Source organism: Gracilinanus agilis, chromosome 2 (assembly GCF_016433145.1).
Source record: "Gracilinanus agilis isolate LMUSP501 chromosome 2, AgileGrace, whole genome shotgun sequence".
In the NCBI taxonomy this organism is placed as follows: Eukaryota; Metazoa; Chordata; class Mammalia; order Didelphimorphia; family Didelphidae; genus Gracilinanus; species Gracilinanus agilis.
The window spans coordinates 540,319,427-540,343,430 of NC_058131.1; the positions used below are offsets into that span (position 1 = coordinate 540,319,427).

The 24,004-nt window shown below is 37.0% G+C and overlaps 1 protein-coding gene across 2 annotated transcripts in view; it reads right to left on the reverse strand.

The window, feature by feature from the left end:
* The window catches only part of UNC13C (unc-13 homolog C), a 717,151-nt gene that overhangs the window by 444,239 nt on the left and 248,908 nt on the right, over positions 1 to 24,004 (reverse strand). For both annotated transcript variants that reach the window (XM_044665156.1, XM_044665155.1), the window contains one exon: positions 22,037 to 22,256. In XM_044665156.1, coding sequence (XP_044521091.1) covers positions 22,037 to 22,256 — 220 coding nt within the window. The remainder of the gene's footprint in view (positions 1 to 22,036; positions 22,257 to 24,004) is intronic.

The following is a 24,004-nucleotide window of genomic DNA, read 5'->3' on the forward strand; positions in this document are numbered from 1 at the left end:
TGAGTGACTTGGACCCTTGCTCAAGATATCAAAAGGAAGACTGATCCACAGAGGAATCCACCAAATGAAACTGACATCCCTTTAAACTGGAGTTCATTCTCTTGCACCAGAAAACAGTCTTATTTGTGATAGTTGTTGTTGTCCTTCTATTGTTTCATTCTGGAGTTAGGAAAAGCTTCTGGTAGAAGGTGGAGTTTGATTTTGGACCTGCAGAAATCTATGGAGGTCAGGAGTTGGAATGGAGGAAGGATAGTATTCATGGCAGGAAGCACAGCCAGAGAAAATGGCGAGAGATGGAGTGTCCTATTAAAGAAAGAACCTGGAGGCCATAATCACTTCATCAAAGAGTATGTACTGGGGAGAAATGTGTGAGAAGACTAGGAATGTAGAATGGGGCTAGATCAAGAAAGCCTCTGAATGCTAAACAGAGCATTAGATGCCAAATTTCTGAGGACATCAGAATTGTTACTTATACTTCCGCTGAAATGCCTTATTATGTTTTCCCATGTCAAGCTGACAGTTCTCCTTTCAAACTAAGTCAAATCTCATCTTTTCTTCAATAAGTAAAACTTAGTACTCAGCATGGCACATAGGATAAAGCACTGGCTGTACAATCAGAGGAACCAAGTTAAACTCCCACTTCTGCTGCCTACTATCTATGCAACTGATGTTACTTTATTTGTCAAGTCCATAGTGTTCTCATTAAAAAAGTGAGACTTCAGAAAATTAAGTGACTCAATAAGGTGACACAGAGAGTAAGCATCAGACATGGGATTTGAAATAAGGTGCTTGGTTTTCACTGTACCATGCTGACTACCTAGGCATTACTCATTTAAATGAGGTGTATTTTGAGTAAAGTTTGGAAGGAGGAGAACTAGGCTGCAGAACAAAAAGGTAGTAATGCATTTTTTAAAATTTAGAATATTTTTTCATTGTTACATGATTCATGATCCCCCCTTTTCCTCCTCTCTCCTGAAACTGACAAGCAGTTCCACTGGGTTATACATATATCATTGTTCAAAACCTATTTCCATGTTATTCATATTTGCAGTTGAGTGATCTTTTAATATCAAAACCCTAATCATATCCCCATCGAACTACATGATTGATCATATGTTTTTCTTCTGCATTTCTGTTCCCACAGTTCTTTCTCTGGATGTGGATAGCATTCTTTCTCATAAGTTCCTCTGGATTATCCTGCATCATTGCATTGCTGCTAGTAGAAAAGTCTAATACATTCAATTGTGCCATAATGTTTTGCTTTATGTGTACAAGGTTCTCTTAGTTCTGCTCCTTTCACTCTGCATCAATTCCTGGAGGTATTTCCAGTTCACATGGAATTCCTCCAGTTCATTATTCCTTTCAGCACAATAATATTCTATCACCATTAGATACCATAATTTGTTCAGTCATTCCCCAATCGATGGACACCTTCTTTTTCAATTTTTTGTCACCACAAAGAGCATAGCTATGAATATTTTTGTGCAAGTATTTTTCCTTATTATCTCTTTGGGGTACAAACCCAACAGTCCTATGGCTGGGACAAAAGGTAGGCATTCTTTTAAAGCCGTTTGGGCATAGTTCCAAATTGCCCTCTGGAACGGTTGGACCCATTCACAGCTCCACCAGTAGTGTACCAACTTTGGCACATCCCCTCCAACATTTATCACTTTCCTTTGCTGCCATATTGGCCAGTCTGATAGGTGTGAGGTGGTACCTCAGAGTCATTTTAATTTGCATTTTTCTAATTAGGAGAGATTCAGAACACTTTTTCATGTGCTTATTGATAGTTTTGATTTCATCATATGAAAAATGCCTATTCATGTCCTTTGACCATTTGTTGATTCGGGAATGGCTTAATTTTTTTATAAATTTGAGTTAGTTCCTTATAAATTTGGGAAATTAAACCTTTGTCAAAGAGTTTTGTTATAAAATATTCTCCCAGTTTGTTGCTTTCCTTCTAATTTTGCTTGCATTGGTTTGCTTGTGACATCTTTTGGGGTTTCCTTTGCAGGGATATTGGAAGTCACAAAGAATTGCACATGACTGAAATAACAGAATAACAAAACCTTATTTTCTCTTCAGATTACACATTAGATGACAAGATTCTGTCCTTGCTAACTACAAACTGTATGTTGCATGTATTGAGTATCAGTTTTATGGTGATACTTCATACATGCTAGCTGATGGACTTAAAGTGGTATTGTTGTAGAATATACTAATCAGGGAAGTAAAAATAAATTGAAACTAATCTCTGATTTAAAAAAAGGAGTGTTATCAAACAGATGTCACTAATTTATCAAACTCTAGACCATTATACTATTACAATGCATTATAAGTGCTAAGACCATTAAATAATATATGCTGAATATTATCTATTACATGGTATTAGATAAATGTTATATTTTATAACATTATATATTGTAAAATATGTTTTATGCACATAAAGACTTTAAGATGTTAGGGGATGCATACATTGAGGAACAAGTCTTGTTCCTATATCTTTGATGGTATTATTTCTATCTAGAGGCAAGTGCTTGGACTTAATCTATGTTGTACATGAGATGTGAACTAGGACCAATAAGTTTTTCAGTTGTTTCAGTTATGTCTGTCTCTTCATGATCCCATTTGAGGTTTTCTTTGGCAAAGATACTAGAGTATTTTGCCATTTCCTTCTTCAGATCATTCTACAGAAGAGGAAACTGAGGCAAAGGTGGTTAAGTAACTTGCTCAAGGTCACACAGCTAGTTAGGCCTGATTTTAACTCAAGGCTTCTTGACTTCAAACCTGGCACTTCATTCACTATGCCACCAATAAAAAAAAAAGGAATAGAAAGGAAAAGTTTGGCTTAATATAAGAAGTATTAGCCAAGTTTATCCAATGGTAGAACTATTTCATGAGATATCAGATCCCCTACTACTGAAAATATTAAAGCATCAGCCAGATGATTAATCTGTCCAAGGTATCACAGTAGGGATACTTACATTGAAAGACCTAGACTAGATACTCCTTCCAACTTTCATTTGCTCATCATCAGACTAGCTCATTAATCTTCATAGAAGTTCTCTATTTATTCCTTGGTTGAAACAAGGAATGAGAAGAATTCCAGAAAGGACGTTTATCAGGAAACTCAAATTTCAATTAACTTTGCTCCCAATTACTGCATCGCTTCGCATCAAATTTGTTAGTAAATAGGAAAGAGAATCTCCAGGATTAATGAAGGTTTCAGTGGGTGGTGGAAGAACCAGGACAAAGATGTTCAACAAATTCTTCGTTGCTACCATATTAGTGTGAATATGAGCCCCAAACAAAAACAAAATAGGACGGAGCAAAAGTTGAATAGACATAATTTTTTGAAAAGTTCTGAGGTCCCCTCCTTTCAGTTTCACAATAATTTTGTGAAGTCAATCCCACAGAGAGGTGTATACAAAGTGAAATCCTGTGCTTGTAAGTTAAACAGAAGTAAAATACTATCATTTTGTATTTTTGTTCTTTTTTAGTTGTGTCCAACTCTTTGTGACTCTAGTTAGGGTTTTCTTGGCAAAGATACTGGAGTGGTTTGCCATTTGCCTCTCCAGCTCATTTTAGAGGTGAGAGAACTCAGGTCCACAGCTAATAAGTACCTAAGGCTGGATTTGAATTCATATCTTCCTGACTCCAGGCCCAGCATTCTATGCACTACTCCATCTATCTGTCCTTATCTCTTGTACATCTTTTTCCAATTGGGGTAAGGAAAGTCAGGCCTTAGGGAGAGATGTAGGAAAACTAATACTTTTTTATGTTTTGAGAATACAGCTCTTGCAAAGGAGGTACTTGGGCATTTTCTGAAAGGGAAAGTATTTTATTTCCACTCTCTTATTCTTCTACAACATGGGTTGGATTATTCTTATATTAAGAGTGAAAAGGATACAAAAAGATCTATTAAAAAATTAAAGCTGGCTTTCAAAAGCAAAGGGAAAAATGATTCCTCCCCAGTTGCCAGGCTAAATCTCCTTTCCAATTCTATTCTTCCTTATATTAATATCACATATAGAAGTTTGGCATGGGCTTAATTGACCTAAGGACTTTTGTCCATAACAACACATTTCTTAGGAAGGAAATCTCTTCTGGCTCTTATGTGGCCCAAGTCACAGAAAAGAGGCTTACTTTTTGGAAGGCGATCTGTGATCCCTGCAATGTTCTGCCAAAGCCATGCTCCATCTCCCAAACAGTCAAATGTAAACACTAACACTGCTTAACTGACAGATTATAGGGATATCACCAACACTGTCATTTTCATTCATGTTCCCTTTTGAATCCTACTATTTTCTCTGAACAGCAATTACTGAGTACAAAAGAAGGCTATGAAATGAAACTGAGAGCTCAGACCACTTTCCAGCTGAGATCTGCTGCCTTCTTGCTGCCTGTAAACAGGTGTAGGGAAGATGCAAGATGAGATCTAAGGTGCCCTCTAACTCTTGTCTTCTATGCTTTACCTTATTCTTTCCCATAGAGAGAACACTGAGAAGGTTATCTGCCATAGTGACACCAAGTAAACAGCCTAGTTATTATAGGTTAGATATTTGCTTCTCTTGCTCCTGTCCCTCCCCACTACCATTATAGGCTAAACCTTTTGAACACAGGAACCATCTCTTCCAAACATTTGAATCCCCTCAGCAACCAGGACTCAGCCTAGCACATAGTAAGTACTTAATACCTCTTGTCTAGATTAGTGCATGCATTCATTCATACATGCATGAATTTATGAATGAATGAATGAATGTTGGTCTAGATAACAAAGTAGCCTGTCATTCTCTCTGGTGTGTTACACACGTTTATGTTCCATTTACATTTTAATTTGTATTTATTTATTTTTTCATTTAAACCCTTACCTTCCATCTTAGAATAGATACTAAGTATTGGTTGCAAAGACAGAAGAGTGGCAAAGACTAAACAATGAGGCTTAAGCAACTTGCCCTGGCTCACACAGGTAGGAAGTATCTGAGGCCAGATTTGAACCTAGGACCTCCAATATCTAGGTCTGACTCTCTATCCACGGATTTACCTAGCTACCCATGCATTTGATTTTAATCCTCTTCCTTGAATTTTTTCTCAAGTTCTGTCCTTTGGCCTGAACAAGGCTTTGTCTTTACACACACACACACACACACACACACACACACACACACACACACACACACATATATTTCTTAATATTATCTATAGCTATTTTGGAGATTGGGGAGATGATAGAACAACATTCCTACCAATAAGGAAACCTATCATAATGAACTTTAGATATTCAAGTAAAGTAGGAAATGTTTCATCTATTTAAAATTTACTTGTAAGATTATCATAAGTAACATGACAAAATCATATTTATCAGAAGAATTATCAAATGGCTCGTTGGTTAAATCTCTGGGTCACTCTTCAAAGATGTGTTTAGACTATAACTTAAGTTAGTTTTGTTCTTCCCTTCCTTCTCCCATAGACGTTGTTCATATAATAGAAACTGATAGATCTCAAACCTGCCAGCAAAATTGCCTTCATAGTTGGCTCCCAAAAGTTCTTGACAATGAATATAGATTGCCACAAAATGAGCAGTTGTGGTTACCTGTATCCATCCTGAAGTCAGGCTCAGAAAACTGTATGTACCATAAAGACCACTTTACTGACAGTACAATTCAAGAAAATGTTTTCATGCATACTGGTGTATTTTACTTAAATAATCCATTTTTCTCAAAAATTCTAGCACCAGCTAGGTGGCATAATATATATGTATGTATATATATATATGTATTTAGATATATATGTATTTAGATATATATGTAGATAGATAGATAGATAGATAGATAGATAGATAGATAGATAGATAGATAGATAGAGTGCCAAGCCTAGTCAGGAAAAACTTAAGTTCAGATCTGACCTCTGACACTTTACTAGTTGTATAACACTGGGGAAGTAACTTAACCTCTATTTGCCTCAGTTTCTTCAACTGTAAAATTGAGATAATACCAGCACCTGGTTGTAAGAATCAAATGAGATCATAATTATAGAGCACTTAGCACAGTGCCTGGTATATAGTAAGTCCTACACAAATGTCAGGTATTACTATTTTCTCTTTCATTGTATTTGCCAAAATGCTCCCTAATGAAGCAGATGGTCATTTGGCATGGGTACATAGAGTGGCAATATGGTATGGGGGAAAGAGATGACTAAGTTCCAAGAAATCTTAGTTTGAATTCCAGTTCTGCCAAGTGGCCTTGAGCAAGTGATTTCATTTATGTCAGTTTCAAGTTTCTCATCTAAAAATGGGAACATACTACTTCCTAAGAAAAAAAATGGGTATTTTGGAACACACTTTTAAATCCAATACACTATTAACATGACAGATTTTATTTCAGTTCAGTTTTTATGAAAGTCAAATTTCATATTGTCATTGATGTTATTTGGCTTAGTGTTCACTCTTCATTGTCATTGCTGAGGTCTTGTATGGATAGATTTTCAGGTTGCTGCTGTTCCTGTATGATTGAGGTTTCTGCCTGATCTATGTCAATATTTTGACTATCTTGCTCCCACTGTTGATCTATGACTTGGCTATCTGTTTGGTGCTGTGTTTCGTCTATGGTTAGGTCTTTCTGTTGAGTTTTGTCTATGTCTGTGGTTAGGTCTTTCTGTGGAGGCTCTTTGTCTATGTCTGGTTCTTTCTGTTGAGGCTCTTCTTTTTTTTAACTCTTAATTTCTGTGTATTGGCTCTTATGTGGAAGAGTGGTAAGGGTGGGCAATGGGAGTCAAGTGACTTGCCCAGGGTCACACAGCTAGGAAATGTCTGAGGCTGGGTTTGAACCTAGACTCTAGACCTGTGAGGCTCTTCTTTGAAGGACTTTATGTGTGTATAATGGTACCATGCTTCTTTGCCCTTAACTTTTGCTGCTGTGGGTGTGACTAAAATTATTTCATGAAGTCCTAACCATTTTTGGTTCTAGTACTGACATTCTGGTAAAGTTCCTGATGTAAATTGTGTCTTGAGGTTTGAAATTGTGCAAGCTGTAGTCTAATGGAATTCTTTGTTGGATCAAGGCTAAGTGGTGTAGGTCATCTAGCCTTTCCTTCAGTAGAGTGATGTACTCATAGATCTTGCATTCTATACCAAGGTGTGACAGATAATTGATGTCTTGTGGAGCTTTTCCATGCTATGGCAGTTGCCTATATAGTAACTCAAATGGAGATAACTGAGTTGAACTATTTGGTTGGCTATGGATATGAAAAAGTGTCATGGGTAGAACATCTGGCAATTTGAGATGTTTTTTCCAAACATCGCTCCCCTATCATAGTTTTAAGAGTTTTGTCGATCCTTTCAATATGTATTATTGGTTTGCCAATGGTATTATTTTTGTGCAAAGGAAGCAACTGCGGGGCAGCTAGGTAGCTCAGTGGATTGAGAGCCAGACCTAGAGACAGGAGGTCCTAGGTTCAAATCCGGCCTTATACACTTCCCAGCTGTGTGACTCTAGGCAAGTCACTTGACCCCCATTGCCCACCCTTACCACTCTTCCACCAAGGAGCCAATACACAGAAGTTAAGTTTTAAAAGAAAAAAAAAGAAAAATAAAGGAAGTAACTGGTTTACTTGTCTTTGTGGCTTAAAATCAGTGGTATCAGATTCCAATGTCACTATATTAGAAGGATTATGGTAATCCAATATGGCTGCCTCCACTGTCATGGCTGCCCCCATGAACAGGTTGCTGGAACATTCTAATCCTGTCTCTTCCCCCAGCTCATGTGTCTCCCTGCTTACTGTGCCTGGCTTAGAATTTTCAGGGACTTTTTCCGGGTCAAGATGGCAGCAGAGTAAAAAGCAGCTGCTTGACCTCTCCTAACTCACACATATAGGACTCCTCAAGAAGACATAAAAACAAATCCAGACGAACGAAGAGACCCCACAACAGGGTACAGCATTGAAGATACGTGGAATCAAAGCATTTCCATACTATAAAGAAGTGAAACAGCTCTCACTAAAACACGAGCTGAGCAACCCCCTCCCCCCACATACACACACCACCTACAGTGCCAAAGCCAGTGCAAAAGAGTCAGAGTGAATTTGGGGCAATCATTAAGTCCTTGGCAGCCACCTGGGGTCACCAGGGCCAGCTCCTGAGAGCAGCAAGACTTAAGACCCCAAGAGGCTAAAGAACGTGTGGATTTTGAACACAGACTCTGAGCGCAGGCTCTCACGTGGATCATGAGCTCAGCTGTGGGCATGGATCCTGAGAGCAGGCGGTGGGTGGGGACCCAGTGCAGAGGGGTGCACGATTGTGGAAACAGCTCCCTGAGACTGTTAAAGGAGCTTCAGGGAGAGGAACAGGCAAGGGGACCACCAGGAGGTTTGACCCTGAGAACAACTAGACCAGAGACATCAGGAGCCTAAAAAGCACAGACAGACCCTGGGCGTAAGGATAAAGCTGAGAGGGCTCTGGGCTAACAATGGCAAGCTAGACTCAGGAAACCCAGAAGAGAAAGATCATCAAGAAGAAATCATTAATACGAGAACTTTTACACAGAGAAAATCCAGACAACAGAGCAAATAGCAGAGAACAAACAAATAATAATATCCAAACCTTCCCAAAACAATAAAAATTGATCACAAGCTCTTAAAGAGTTCAAATCTGAGATGATAAAAAAGATCAAAGAGATCTGGCAAGAAAATAACAGTTTAAAAGGCAGATTTTTGCAATTGGTAAAGGAAAACCAGACTCTGAAAGCTAGAATTGGGCATTTTGAAAAAGATACCCCCAAATCAAAAGAATTGATAAGCAAATTGGAGACCAAAAACAAACAGCTGGAAAACAGGATAGACCAAATTGAAAAGGAAAAATCAAAACCTTATAGCAGAAAACCAGTCTCTAAAGACAAGAATTGGGCAATTAGAAGCCAATGATCTCTCAAGACAAGAAGAACAAATAAAGCAAAGTCAAAAGACTGATAAAATAGAAGGAAACATGAAATATCTCACTGAGAAATTGACAGATCAAGAAAACAGGTCTACAATAGACAATTTGAGAATTATTGGTCTTCCTGAAAAAGCAGAAATTAATAGAAATTGGGACTCCATACTAAAAGAGTCCAAAGCCAGGTAGATCAAAAACAGAGAAAGAAAACTACAGACCAATCTCCCTAATGAACAAAGATGCAAAAATCTTAAATAGAATACCAGCAAAGAGACTCCAGCAAGTGATCAAGAGGGTTATCCATCATGATCAGGTGGGATTTATGCCAGGAATTCAAGGATGGTTCAACATTAGGAAAACCATCCACATAATTGACCATTTCAACAATCTAACAAACAAAAATCACATGATTATCTCAATAGATGCTGAAAAAGCCTTTGACAAAATACAGCACCCATTCCTATTGAAAACACTGGAAAGTATAGGAATAGAAGGACCCTTCCTAAAAATAATAAATAGCATATACCTAAAATCATCAACAAGCATCATATGCAATGGGGATAAATTAGAAGCCTTCTCAATAAGATCAGGAGTGAAACAAGGATGCCCATTATCCCCTCTATTATTCAAAATAGTACTAGAAACACCAGCAGTAGCAATTATAGAAGAAAGAGAAATTGAAGGTATTAAAATCAGGAATGAGGAGACAAAGCTATCACTCTTTGCAGATGATATGATGGTCTACTTATAAAAATCCTTGAGAATCAACTAAGAAGCTTGTAGAAATAATCAACAACTTTAGCAAAGTTGCAGGATACAAATTAAATGCACATAAATCATCAGCATGTCTATATATTTCCAACACATCACAGCAGCAAGAGGTAGAAAGAGAAACAACATTTAAAATCACCCTAGACAATATAAAATACTTAGGAATCTACCTACCAAAACAAACACAGCAATTATATGAAAACAACTACAAAACACTTTCCAAACAAATAAAACTGGATCTAAACAACTGGAAAACCATTGATTCCTCATGGGTAGGACAAGCTAACATAATAAAAATGACCACTCTGCCCAAATTAATTTACCTATTAAGCGCCATACCTATCAAACTACCAAAAAAGTTCTTTACTGAATTGGGAAAAACTATAACAAATTTCATTTGGAATAACAAAAGATCAAGAATATCAAGGGAAATAATGAAAAAAAATGTGAAGGATGGTGGCCTAGCAGTACCAGATATTAAACCATACTATAAAGCAGCGGCCATCAAAGAGGTATGGTACTGGCTAAGAGACAGAAGGGAGGATTGGTGGTAAGTGACATCAGCAAGACACTGTATGAGAAACCCAAAGAGCCCAACTTTTGCGACATGAATCCACTATTTGACAAAAACTGCTGGGAAATTTGGAAAACAATATGGGAGAGTTTAGGTTTAGATCAACATCTCACACCCTACACCAAGATAAATTCAGAATGGGTGAATGACTTGAATATAAAGAGGGAAACTATAAACAAGTTAATTGAACACAGAATAGTATTCTTGTCAGATGTCTGGGAAAGGAAAATTTTAAAACCAAGCAAGAGTTAGAAAAAATTACAAAATGTAAATTAAATGATTTTGATTATATTAAACTAAAAATCTTTTGTATAAACAAAAACAATGCAGATAAAATCAGAAGGGAAACAACAAATTGGGAAAAAATCTTTATAACAAAAAACTCTGACAGGGGTCTAATTACTCAAATATACAAGGAGTTAAATCAATTGTATAAAAAATCAAGCCATTCTCCACTTGATAAATGGGTAAAGGACATGAATAGGTAATTTTCAGATAAAGAAATCAAAGGTATCAATAAACACATGAAAAAGTGTTCTAAATCTCTAATAATTAGAGAAATAAAAATTAGAACAACTCTGAGGTACCACCTCACACCGAGCAGATTGGCTAAAATGATAGAAAGGGGGAATAATGAATGTTGGAGGGGATGTGGCAAAATTGGGACTTTAATGCAGTGCTGCTGGAGTTGTGAAATGATCCAACCATTCTGGATGGCAATTTGGAACTGTGCTCAAAGGGCTATAAAAGAATGCCTGTCCTTTGATCCAGCCATACCATTGTTGGGTTTGTACCCCAAAGAGATCATAGATAAACAGACTTGTACTAAAATATTTATAGCCTTGCTTTTTGTGGTGGCAAAAAACTGGGAAATGAGGGTATGCCCTTCAACTGGGGAATGGCTGAACAAATTGTGGTATATGCTGGTAATGGAATACTATTGAACTAAAAGGAATAATAAACTGGAGGAATTTCATGTGAACTGGAAAGACCTCCAGGAATTGATGCAGAGTGAAAGGAGCAGAGCCAGAAGAACATTGTACAGAGACCAATACACTGTGGTAAAATAGAATGTGGTGGACTTCTGTACTGGCAGCAATGCAATGATCCATAACAATTCTGAGGGACTTATGGAAAAGAGCAATGCACACATTCAGGGGAAGAACTGCGGGAGTGGAAACACAGAAGAGGGGCAACTGCTTGAACATATGGGTTGAAGCGGACATGATTGGGTATGTAGTCTGGAAACTACCACACCAATGCAACTATCAACAATTTGGAAATGGGTCTTGATCAATGACACATGTTAAAACCAAGGGAAATGCACAGCAGCTATGGGAGGGGTGTGTGTGGAGGTCAGGGGGGTTAAGGGGAAAGTAAGAGCATGAATCATGTAACCATGTTAACTTTTCTAAAAAATAAATATTTAAAAAAATAATTTTCAGGGACTGTTCTCCTTGGGCAACATGGCTGACTTGGAAAGTCAGTTACAACCTGGTCTTTTATTTTCAAAGCTAGAGACTTATGAGAGTACCCTTTTACAGCTTCGGGGTAAGAGTTTGTTGTAATATCTTGTCCTTTCACTATGCCAGGGTGTCTCTGCTCTGACTTTGGGCTTATTTGATGGTAATTTTTGTCCCAAGCGAACTTAATTTTTTCCTTTGGTCCCTCAGAATTCTCAGGCAAGCTGGTGGGGTTCGGTTTAAGAACAGCCTCATCTGAAAACACTTTGGGTTTTGACTCATTCTCTGCTTGGATTTTTGGTATGAAATCACAAGCCTTGGGGTTAAGATCACATACCATGTTACAGTTTCTGATTGGGGAGGTTGGCAAGCCTGCCATTTCTATTAGAGGTTTTTCTTGACTACTTTGTACTTTGAGTGAAGTTGAGGGTAAAAATGTTTATTTTTCCTCTCTGGTAGAACACTGCTCCCTGAGCTGGGATACATATGGCTTTTCTCTTTTGTCAATATGTCCCCCTATGTGTTTTTCTTTATTCAGAATAGGCTCTTGACTCCTCTTTGAAATAAAGTCTTTTCCCAACACAGGTATTGCTATTCGGCTGGTTGCTGTTAAGGTTATGCTGCTCTTGACCAAACCCTTGCCTCCATGTCCCACAACCCCATTTTGTAATGGAGCATGTACTTATTCAGTGTTCCCCATAAGAGTGTGATTATCCCCAAAGATTTCTCTCTTCATTTGAGATATTTCTTTGTACATTTCTAATTCCTCAGCAGTCTGTCTATGTTCCTTAATATTGTATGTTGATTATCATTGTTGTCTTTGCCTAACCAAAGGTATATATGACAGAATAAAAAAATGCACAGATATCCACAAGCAAAACTCATATGGTAAGAAAAGATAACTTTGGCTAGCAAAATACCGATACTTGTCTGGTAACAAATGATTGTAGCCATAAACTTGGCTCCAATTTATTATCTTTTTATTTATTTTTATTTTTTAATAATTTTTATCTTTTAAAAAAGTTATCATGGTTACATGATTCATGTTCTTACTTTCCCCTTAACCCCCCCCACCCCGGCCTCTATCCCCCCTTCCCCTGCCCATAGCCGATGCGCATATACCCTGGTTTTAACCTGTGTCATCAATCAAGACTTATTTCCAAATTGTTAATAGTTGCATTGATGTGGTAGTTTCCAGACTACATACCCAATCATGTCCTCCTCAACCCATGTGTTCAAGCAGTTGCCCCTCTTCTGTGTTTCCTCTCCTGTAGTTCTTCCTCTGAATGTGGGTAGGGTTCTTTTCCATATGTCCCTCAGAATTGATATGGATCATTGCATTGCTGCTAGTAGAGAAGTCCATTACATTCTATTTTACCACAGTGTATTGGTCTCTGTGTACAATGTTCTTTTGGCTCAGCTCTTTTCACTCTGCATCAATTCCTGGAGGTCTTGCCAGTTCACATGGAATTCCTCCAGTTTATTATTCATTTTAGAGCAATAATATTCCATCACCAGCATATACCACAGTTTGTTCAGCCATTCCCCAATAGAAAGGCATACCCTCATTTTCCAGTTTTTTGCCACCACAAAAAGCGTGACTATAAATATTTTAGTACAAGTCTGTTTATCTATGATCTCTGGGGTACAGACCCAAAAATGGTATGGCTGGATCAAAGGGAAAGTAATCTTTTATAGCCCTTTGAGCATAGTTCCAAATTGCTATCCAGAATGTTTGGATCATTTCAGAACTCCAGCAGCACTGCATTAAAGTCCCAATTTTGCCACATCCCCTCCAACATTCATTTCTCTCCCCTACTATCATTTTAGCCAATCTGCTAGGTGTGAGATGATACTCCAATGTTATTTTGATTTGCATTTCTCTCATTTTTAGAGATTTAGAGCACTTTCTCATGTGCTTATTGATAGTTTGATTTCTTTATCTGAAAATTGTCTATTCATGTCCCTTGCCCATTTATCAATCAGGGAATGGCTTGATTTTTTCATACAATTGATTTAAATCCTTTTATATTTGAGTAATTAGACCCCTGTCAGAGTTTTTTGTTATAAAGATTTTTCCCCAGTTTGTTGTTTCCCTTCTGATTTTGGTTGCATTGTTTTCGTTTATACGAAAGCTTTTTAATTTAGTATAATCAATCATCCCATTCACATTCAGAGTTATAATTATCAGTTGTGTATTCCCCAACATTTTGGTATCCTCTCTTAGTTCTACCCCTTCTTCTTAGGCTATTTCCTTTTAAACCAGTGATTTGTTTTAAAGCAGTAACCCTTGTCCCCTCCCTTGATTTACTACCTTTTTACCCTCTCCTTTGTTATTCCCCTCTTTTTATTTTTAAAGCCTAATGAATTCCTTCTCCCTTCTCCTCCACTCCCTTTTTTGACCTCCCCACTCCTCTGATCCCCTTGGTTTATCCCTTCTGACTTTCTCAGTAGAGTTAGATAGAGTTCTATATCTCAATGGATATAGCTACTCTTCCCTCTCAGGGTTAATTCCACTGAGAGTAAGGTTTAATGCTCTTAATGTTCTCTTCCTCTCCTTCTTATAATAGTATTCATCCCCTCCCCTTCCTATGCCCTCTTTGTGTGTAAGAGAATATCCTATTTTTCTTATTTATTCAAGTTTCTCTTGGTGTCCTCTACTATTCACCCCCCTTTTCCCCATCCACCACCTTATCATCTTAGACCATTTAGTACTCCAACCTCTCCCTGGGAATAATTCTTCTAATTACTATAATAGTGGATACTATAATAGTGAATAGAGTTCACTACAGAGAATTATACATAACATTTCTCCACATAGGAATACAAATAATTAGATCTTATTGAAGCCCTTAAAGAGGCAAATTTAAAAATAAGAGTTTTCTTTCTTTCCCCTCTGTTTCTTATTTACCTTTTCATGTTTCTCTTGGTTTTTGCAGTTGGATATCGAACTTTCCATTTAGTCCTGGTCTTTTCTGTGAAAATACTTGGAAATCTTCTATCTTACTGAATGCCCATACTTTCCCCTGGAAGTATATAGTCAGTTTTGATGGGTAGGTGATCCTTGGTTGTAGACCCAGTTCTCTTGCCTTCCTGAATATCATATTCCAAGCGTTGCAGTCTTGTAGTGTGGAGGCTGCCAGATCCTGTGTGATCCTGATTGGTGCTCCTTGATATCTAAATTGTCTCTTTTTGGCTTCTTGTAAAATTTTTCTTTTCCTTGGAAGCTTTTGAATTTGGCTATTATATTCCTGGAGGTTGTCTTTTCAGGGTTTAGTGTAAAGGTTGATATATGGATCCTTTCAATGTCTAGATTTGCCCTCTTGTTGTAGAACTTCAGGGCAATTTTGCTGAATAATTTCCTTTAGTAAGGAGTCCAAATTTCTATTAATTTTTGCTTTTTCAGGAAGACCAATGATTCTCAAATTGTCTATTGTAGACCTGTTTTCTTGATCTGTCAATTTCTCAGTGAGATATTTCATGTTTCCTTCTATTTTATCAATTTTTTGACTTTGCTTTATTTGTTTTTGTTGTCTTGAGAGATCATTGGCTTCTAATTGCCCAATTCTTGTTTTTAGAGACTGGTTTTCTTCTATAATGTTTTGATGTTCCTTTTTGATTTGGTCTATCCTGTTTTCCAGCTGTTTGATTTTGGCTCCAAGTTGCTCATCAATTCTTTTGATTACGGGGCATCTTTTTCTAATTGCCCAATTCTAGCCTTTAGAGACTGGTTTTTGGCTATAATCTTTTGGTTTTCCTTTTGAATCTGGTCTGTTTGGTTCTTCAAGGCTTCCAGCTTGGTCATTTCTGGTCTTCAATTTGCTTATCAATTCATTTGATTTCTGAGTCTCACTTTCTAATTAGAAAATTCTGCCTTTTAAACTGTTATTTTCTTGCCAGTTCTCTACCATCTTTCTCATAATCTCAGATTTTGAACTCTTCAATAGCTTGTGACCAGTTTTTTTTTTTTTTTTGCGAAGGTCTGGATATGATTACTTGTTTGTTCTCCTCTGCTGTTTGCTCTGTTGTCTGGATTTTTTCTGTGTAAATGTTGGCGAGAGTTAAAGATTTCTTCTTGATCTTTCTTTTCTGGGGTTCTTGTCTCTGGCTTGCCATTGTTACCCCAGTGCCCTCTCAGCTTTATCCTCACGCCCAGGGTCTGTCTGTGCTCTTTGGGCTCCTGAGGTCTCAGGTCTAGTTGTTCTCAGGGTCAAGCCTCCTGGGGTCCCCTTGCTTGTTCCTCTGCCTGAAGCTCCTTTAACAATCTCAAGGTGCTGCTTCCACAGTCGTGTACCCCTCTGCACTGGGTCCGTACCCACGGTCCACGCCTGTGCTCAGAATCTGAGTCTGCAGCTGTGACCAAGCCTGGGCTCAGGGTCTATGTTCAAAGTCCGCACATTCTTTAGCCTCTTGGGGTTTTAAGTCTTGCTGCTCTCAGGAGCTGGCCCTGGTGACCTCAGGTACCTGTCAAGGATTTAATGGATGCCCCAAACTTGCTCTAACTCTTGTGTGCTGGCTTTGGCTCTTTAGGTGGTGGTGGGGGGAGGGGTTGCTCATCTCTCGTTTTAGTGAGAGCTGTTTCACCCCCTTATAGCATGGAAATGCTCCAACCTCACATACCTTTAATGCTGCGTCCTGTTGTGGGGTCCCTTTATTCATCTGGATTTGTTTTCATGTCCCCTTGAGGAGTCATATATGTTTAGGTTAGGAGAGGTTAAGCAGCTGCTTTTTACTCTACCGCCATCTTAACCTGGAAGCTTATTGTCTTTTTAGAAGAGCTCGTTATTCTTGTTTTTTGAGTCCATTTCTATTTTAGACACAATATTCTACCTCTGGCCCTTTTAGTGCTACAAACTTGGTTATTCCTTTCATAAGAACATTGACAAAGAGCCTTATATATCATCTATTCGAACCCTATACTTTTATGGGTGAAGAAACAGTACAACCAGATTCACATTTGAACCCAGGACCTCTTGGTTTATTGAACCGAAATTCTAATCTCTACAGCTATTTCTATATCATTTTCTCAGTTCCTGATAATCGACAGCACAACTGTCTAAACCAGGCAGGGTTCATTTAACTTCGTGAAGACTCCTCAGTCATAACCCTGGCAGTCTTTGACCTCAGTCATGCTCAGGGGAAGAATGGGAGAGAAATATAACAATTTAGAACTGAGAGTTGATTTAGTTTAACCTGAATACAAATACTAATTCTACTACAATATCCTAAATAATGACTTCTAAGGATGGAGAACATTCTACATACCGAGGAAATCATTTTACTTTAGGTCAGTTCTATTTTTAATAATTTTCCCTCATTTTGAGCTCAAATCTGCCATTCTGTGACCTCTATCCACTTCTCCTAGGGCAGGGATGGTCAACATATGGCTCTCGAGCCATATCTGGCTCTTTTGAGGGCCAGATATGGCTCTTTCAGCAGGAGCCATAAAGTCAACTGCAGCACAGTACTAACAGTTTACGCATGACATCATGCGTCATGTGATATGTCATGTGATCCTTTTGGTACAGTGACTATCTTCTAAGATAGAAGGCTCCCTCATTGATATTGCCACACAAGACAAATCCTGGTCTTTAGTTTAGCTTGGTAAGTGTGCTGCATGTTCCTCCTCCTGCCCTCCTTTTACTCTTTCCACACCTGTTACTGACATCTTGGGGTTCTGTATAGTGATTGATCACTTTTGTCTACATTCTCTACCTCTCTGCCTCTGATTTACATGGCTTTATCTCAGTGCATTCGTGGGGGTCTGCACTCCCTGTTTGTGGGATTGTTATTGTTTTTAACTTTCTACCTGCTCTTAAAGGGGAACTATAGTCAGATTACATCTTTACATATGCTTCATTAGTGAGAAGCATTTCCTCCCCAGTAGTTGTTTCATTTGATACAGAATGATTGAGTAGGCAGCACTGATAAACACCTGTACCGGGAAATGTGTGTGATGTGTCCCGGTCAGTTTTCCATGAAAAGGTCCCATCCTCCCCACTACTTACTAATGCCTGCACACAAGTCATGTTATTTTCTGTAATCTCCTGATCTCCTACTTAATTTATGTGGTCAAATGGCTTAACCAGCAGGCTGGCAGCTTTTTCTTTTCCTGTTGCCTGACTTGAGAGAGGGAGAGGAAAAGTATTCTTCCCTGAATTTTTCTTTATTTCAGCAATTTTCTTAATGTAAAGGAGTTTTATATGTATGTGTGCAGTTGTATCAGTACTATAGTACCCCATTAAGTCTTGTTTTTTGATTAATAATCAAGATAATTTTGATTAATAATCAGCAAAACCATGCAGCACCAGAAGTCACATTAATGTACTTTATTTATCATTGGTTAGCACATAATAATGTTATTAAAAATAGTTCAGAGACTTATTGTACTTTAAAAGTGTTGTTCTTACATAAAATGCACATATTTACTTGTATTCAGTGTTAAACATATTGTACGGCTCTCACGAAATTACATTTTAAAAAATGTGGCGTTTATGGCTCTCAAGGGCCAAAAAGGTTGCAGATCCCTGTCCTAGGGCAATAAAGAAGTTAATTCTCTCTTACACTTAACAAATATTTAAATATTTAAAGGAGTCTAATGATGTCCTCTCTAAATCTATTCCTTTTATAGAGTTCACAAACCAATTTTTTTTTTTAACAAAAGCTATCACCAAATAATACAACCACCTTGTGCTGGTGCCTGTATCCTGGCACAGAAAATCTAAGAAGTTTGGGGCCCCAATATCCATACTTACTATGAGAAATCCTATTGTTAAATAGGCCATTATTTGGTGTTTTTGAAATAAATTTGATCTATCTATTCACACCAGCTATTATCTTATCTCTTCTCCTTGATACTCTCTAGATTTTTTGTAATACTACTTTCTCTCTGGGTTTCCCTACTACTGGATTGCTCCTTCTCTTTCTTGCTAGAGTTCTCTTGTAAATCATCAGAACTAAGATTCTTTACTAAGAATATAAATATCAGTCAGATGTCAATACAAAAAGTTCTCCTTTCTTTTGTTGCTGAATCCCTTGGAAGACTTCTTGAATAGATATCTCCACCTCCTATCCCCTCACTCACTTTTAATTCTCTAGAGACGGAATACTGACTTCATCTTTCATTTGAAACTGCTTTCTCCAAAGCTACTGTGATCTCTTAACTGACAAATCTAATGGCCTTTTAAAAATTCTAATGCTTTTTGACATCTTTCTAGCTTTGATCATTCTTTTGTTCTTGATACTCTCTTCTCTCTGGGTTTTTGTGACCCTACTCTCTCCTGGTTCTCCTCTTACCTTAGGGCTACTCAGTATCCTTTGGTAGATTTTCATATAGATCACACCCATCAACCATAGGTGTCCCACAGGGCTTTGTCTGGGACCTCTTCTCTTCTTTAGTTTATTATTTCACTTGGTGAATTCATTAGCTTCTATATATTCAATAATCATGTCAGCATAGATAAATTCTAAAGTGCTTATCTATTCTTAACCTCCCTACTGATCTCCAATCTCAATATCCAACTCCCTACTAGACATTTCAAGCTATATGTCTCATATAAATCTTTTTTAAAAAAAACATTAATTTCTATCTTAGAATCAATACTGTGTATTGGTTCCAAGGCAGAAGGGTGATAAGTGTTAGGCAATAGAAGTTAAGTGACTTGCCTAGGGTCACATAGCTATGATGTGTCTGAAGTCAGATTTTAATCCAGGACCTCCTATCTCTAGACCTGAATTTCAATCTACTGAGCTACCTAGCTGGAAATTTTATTTTGTTTTAAAAAGAAATGTACTTATTTATTAAAAATAAAGATATGGTTGGGCCATTTGTTAATGTGAGAAAAAATTAAGTTAAAACTAAGAGATGAGATTATTTGTGATAGATAAAGTATTAGATTTTTTTTTTACTAGACTGGTTTACCTAGGTATTGCTGCTGCATATGATACAGCTTTTTGGAGCCACTAGTGAGAGTTGAGTGACAAGTGGACATCAAAGAAGAATAAACAGCTCTGAAAAGAGTTTGGTAAGTTCTCACACCAAAGGTGCTAGTCCTCTCTGAATACCCCATCTCTTTATATACATGTATGTACATATACATGCAAAACAGATGTGTGACTATTTGAATTCCATCTTTGTTCTTTTTTATTCTTTTCATTTCCTATAAGAGATACAGGATATATTTATATACTAATTCTATAGATTAAAAAAAAACAAGCAGTGAAGGGTAGTGACTTACCAAAGAATGAATAATACAAAATTAGTGGTAATGCTAGAACTGAGACTTTCAGTCAAAACTTCCTATAGTACAAATACTGTTTTATTTTTGAGTTTCATATATGCATTTTAAAATGAATATATCACCATCCTCAAATATTCTGAGTTCATTCCATTAGTCTTTTAAAGAACTGTACAATTTATTCGACCAATATAAAATATTTCTCACTTAGAAATGATGAATACTAGGGTAATATGCAGGGCTTTATGAAATTTAATGAGCAAGGTATTATCTCTTCTACATGAAAGAATGAGAAAGCAACAAGCTAATTACTTATGTGTGATCTTCACCATCTTTCTTTAAAGACACTAGTCATTTATTATATGCTACAAATCCTTTTTTCCACTCCCTTCTATTGACTTTACCTCATCCTACCACTCTGATTGGAGTATTTCTTAAATCTACTAGATACAATTAATCATTTTTATACAGTGGATAAGATTTTAATTGCATCTCTCGTCCTCCAAATAAATTGGATGAGTAATAGCAATTGTAAAAAGGCTTTGTCTCCTCTTTACATTGGCAATCCAAATGGCACATTTTTAAGAGCAATACTATTGCTTCAGGTGAAAATATATTCATATGTATTCATTACCATTAACATAGCTTCTGTGTGATCATGCGGAGAGAATTTTAATCAGGTAAAAAGGTTGTAGGACTTAGATGGCTGAGATTATGATAAGCACTGGAAGTATTTCTGATTTTCTGATTTTATCTACCCTTTGGCATTATTCTGTTTTTTCCACAGAGGATTCTGCTCAGTTCACCTAAGTCCTCTGTTAGACATTCCACATAAATGGAAATGGAACAGGTAGTGAGCAGATGAGTTAAAGAACTCATGATTTGTGGATATATTTCAGTGTTTAAACAGAGGGTCCTGGAAATAGTTTTGCTAATGTTGTAGGTTAGAAAGGGCCTTTAGTTTTCCATATAGATACAACTGAGCACATCACCAGAAAGTTAAAAAAGAACACCACTTTTCGTAGTGCAATATTGTGGTGGTTCAGCAGCTGGACAAAGGTTAGCTAAGGCGAAGAGATTGCATGAATGCTTTAAAATATACAATTTAAGATAATCTCTTATAAAAGGGCACAGCAGGTACTCATGCAGCACTAGAAGAACTGGCTGTGGTGGGATCATAGCTGCCAAGTGAGGAAATTATTCCTCTGTTCTCAAACTAGGAAGTTCAGGCAAGAATTTATGCCATTACAATTCAACGGGAATAACTTGGTCACTGATGATGGACTGTACATTCCACCTATCTACTTCCTCACAGGGCTATTGAGTTAAGAACACATAAAAGAGGTTAATATGCTTTAGAGGAGGAAATAAAGTATAAAACATTATGCAAATGCAAAGTACCAGGTATAACCCTCAGTGCCAATTCCAGTGCCAACACATGGCTAAACAGTTGTTTCTGGGGCCACTTTGTTTTTATGAATTTCTATTTCATGGAGTGGAAACCAAAATCCTTCATAACAGCTTTTCATGTTTTGCCAGCCCTTTTCTGCTATAAAACCTGGATACTGTAATAGAATAGTTTTGGTGCTTAGGACAGGTAGAAAATGTTCCTTCAGACCAGATTTTTAAAACAAATTCAGTTGGTAGTAGAAAGATCCTGAGACACAAGAGAAGGAGAAGCAGGGATAGAAGCCTCTGTAAGCTGGAACTCTAAGAGAAAGTAATGTTGCTGCTAAATAGGCTTTTTAAGGATGAGGAAATAGGGCAAGGTCAAGCCCAAGTAATAAGTTCAATTTTTGTATTTATTGAAGAAGTGCAGGTGTGTTCAGAGCCCTCTAAATCCTAGTGGTAGTATGGGATGGAATCTGGGTCATCCCACCTTAATTATTATGACTTTGCCCTTCCATGAGCATGACAAAACAAAATCAATTGATTACCTCATGAACAGAGCCAAATCTCCATTTAGTGGCTCTTCATCCAGCAAAAATAAATTTTAAGGTTCTACCTAAGCAGCATTCTGGTACCATATTACTTGAACACATCGAATATTTGATTGAATACTTACTCTGCAAACAGTCAGCATTGAGAAGGTCCTGACACTTTTCATGACATTTGACACCACATTCCATACACTTCATGCCTTGTCTCGCTATCCCCCACAGTAGACCTTCACATTCATAGCAGTAGGTTGGGGTGGTAGCTGTCCACACCTCAAAATTGTGAGGAGTGGTGGATGACATTGGGTAGATCAATGCTTGCAGGGTCTTTTTGAAGACGTGCATTTTCTGTTGAGTAGGAGGAACAAGAAAATATGAAATGATAAAAATCAGTCTTTTGGGGGGAAATTTGCAAAATGATGTTGTACAGAGACTTTAAATAAAGCATTACAATGAACCAATTTCCCATTTTGCTTCAGAAATGTTGCTCTGAAAGAGCTCATACTTATACATGAATCTCACACATAATAAGAACAAGAAGAGGATGAGTGCACACTTTCTCATTCTAATATATTTGCAAGTGGTCCCAATTCAGTTATCATTTGAAAATAAAGCTATATAATTATTTCATACATGGCCCAAATTAATCTGTTTTCTAGGTTATTCTTTCCACCTCCCATATCAATGACTAGATTCTCTTTCTTCATGTATTCCAAGGACTTTCATGATATTCCCTGGCTGTCTAAAAAAGACTGAACATAAAGCCTTTTTAGGTCCATATACTCTGGATTTGTCTTCTCTCTTATTGAAATTCTTTGATGAATTTTTAGGAACCAGATCTCAAAAACTTGTCATTTGGAAAAACTGATAAACAATCACAAAAGGGAATAATTGCTAAGGTTTATTCTCTCATTCCTACAAGCACTAACTGCAACCTAATGTGAATGTTTCTTAATAATCTGAAAGAATTACTCTCTAATGGTTGAATTTTACTATCAGGAACAAGATGATGGGGGAAAGAGATATTTTTGAAGGGGCTGCTCTGGTGCTTCACAAATCATACTATGTAGATGATATACTGCAATTGAGTTCAATCCTATCCTAAGTCACAGTTAAAGGTAGTTTTACACAATATCTAACATCCAACTAGGGAATATATAATTTTTAAAGTGACTTTACTGATACACAAAGCTAATAAGGAAAGTAATATTTCATTGATCTAAGAATTACATTGATCTTTTAAAAACTTTTTTTTTCTAATTCTTTTCTATTACCTTCAAATCTTTCCCCAACCCAGTGAACCACACCTTATTACAAAAGAAGAAGGGGAGGGGAGATGGTTCAGCAAAACTAATCAACATATCAACAAGTATAATGGTATGAATATTCAGTGTTATATACAAATAGTCCCCCAACTCTATGAAGAAGGAAGAGAAAGGATTCTAGATTGTCTTCTTTAGGAATAAACTCAAACCACTTACAGTATTTACTTTTATTTTTAGCTTATTTCCATTTACCATGTTGTAGTTGTCTATCTTGTCATGGTTCTGCTCACTTTACATCAGTTCATGTAAATCTTTCCATGCATCACTGTATCTTCTATTAATTATTTCATATTAAATTGTAATGGTTCCCTATAGTCATATAGATTAATTTATCCAGCCATTCCCATGTTAGTGGGCTTCAACATTTTTCAGTTTAATTTTTTAATACTAACGAGTGCTTTGGAATAGTTTGGGGTTTAAGTCACCTTTTTCCTACTTTTTATCCTGTTGGCAATATACAGTTAGGTATGAAAATTTTAGAATGACCAAGTTTAAATGATTTCATCAGCCTAATTTCTCTATAATAATGTTAGCTAGAAATTTCTTTCTCTTCATTGTGCTAACTTAGATTTTATTCATTTGTGATGCTGCCAAGGAATCTATTCGCCATACAAACTTTAGCTTTATACACAGAGATGCAATTTTCTTATTATATGAATGTTTTCCAAGTCTTCCATATATTATTCCAGTAAATTGTAAATGTCTTGTGGGCAGGGATTAGCCTTCACTTTTTATCTTTGTATTTCCAGAACAAGAGCAAATACTTAATGA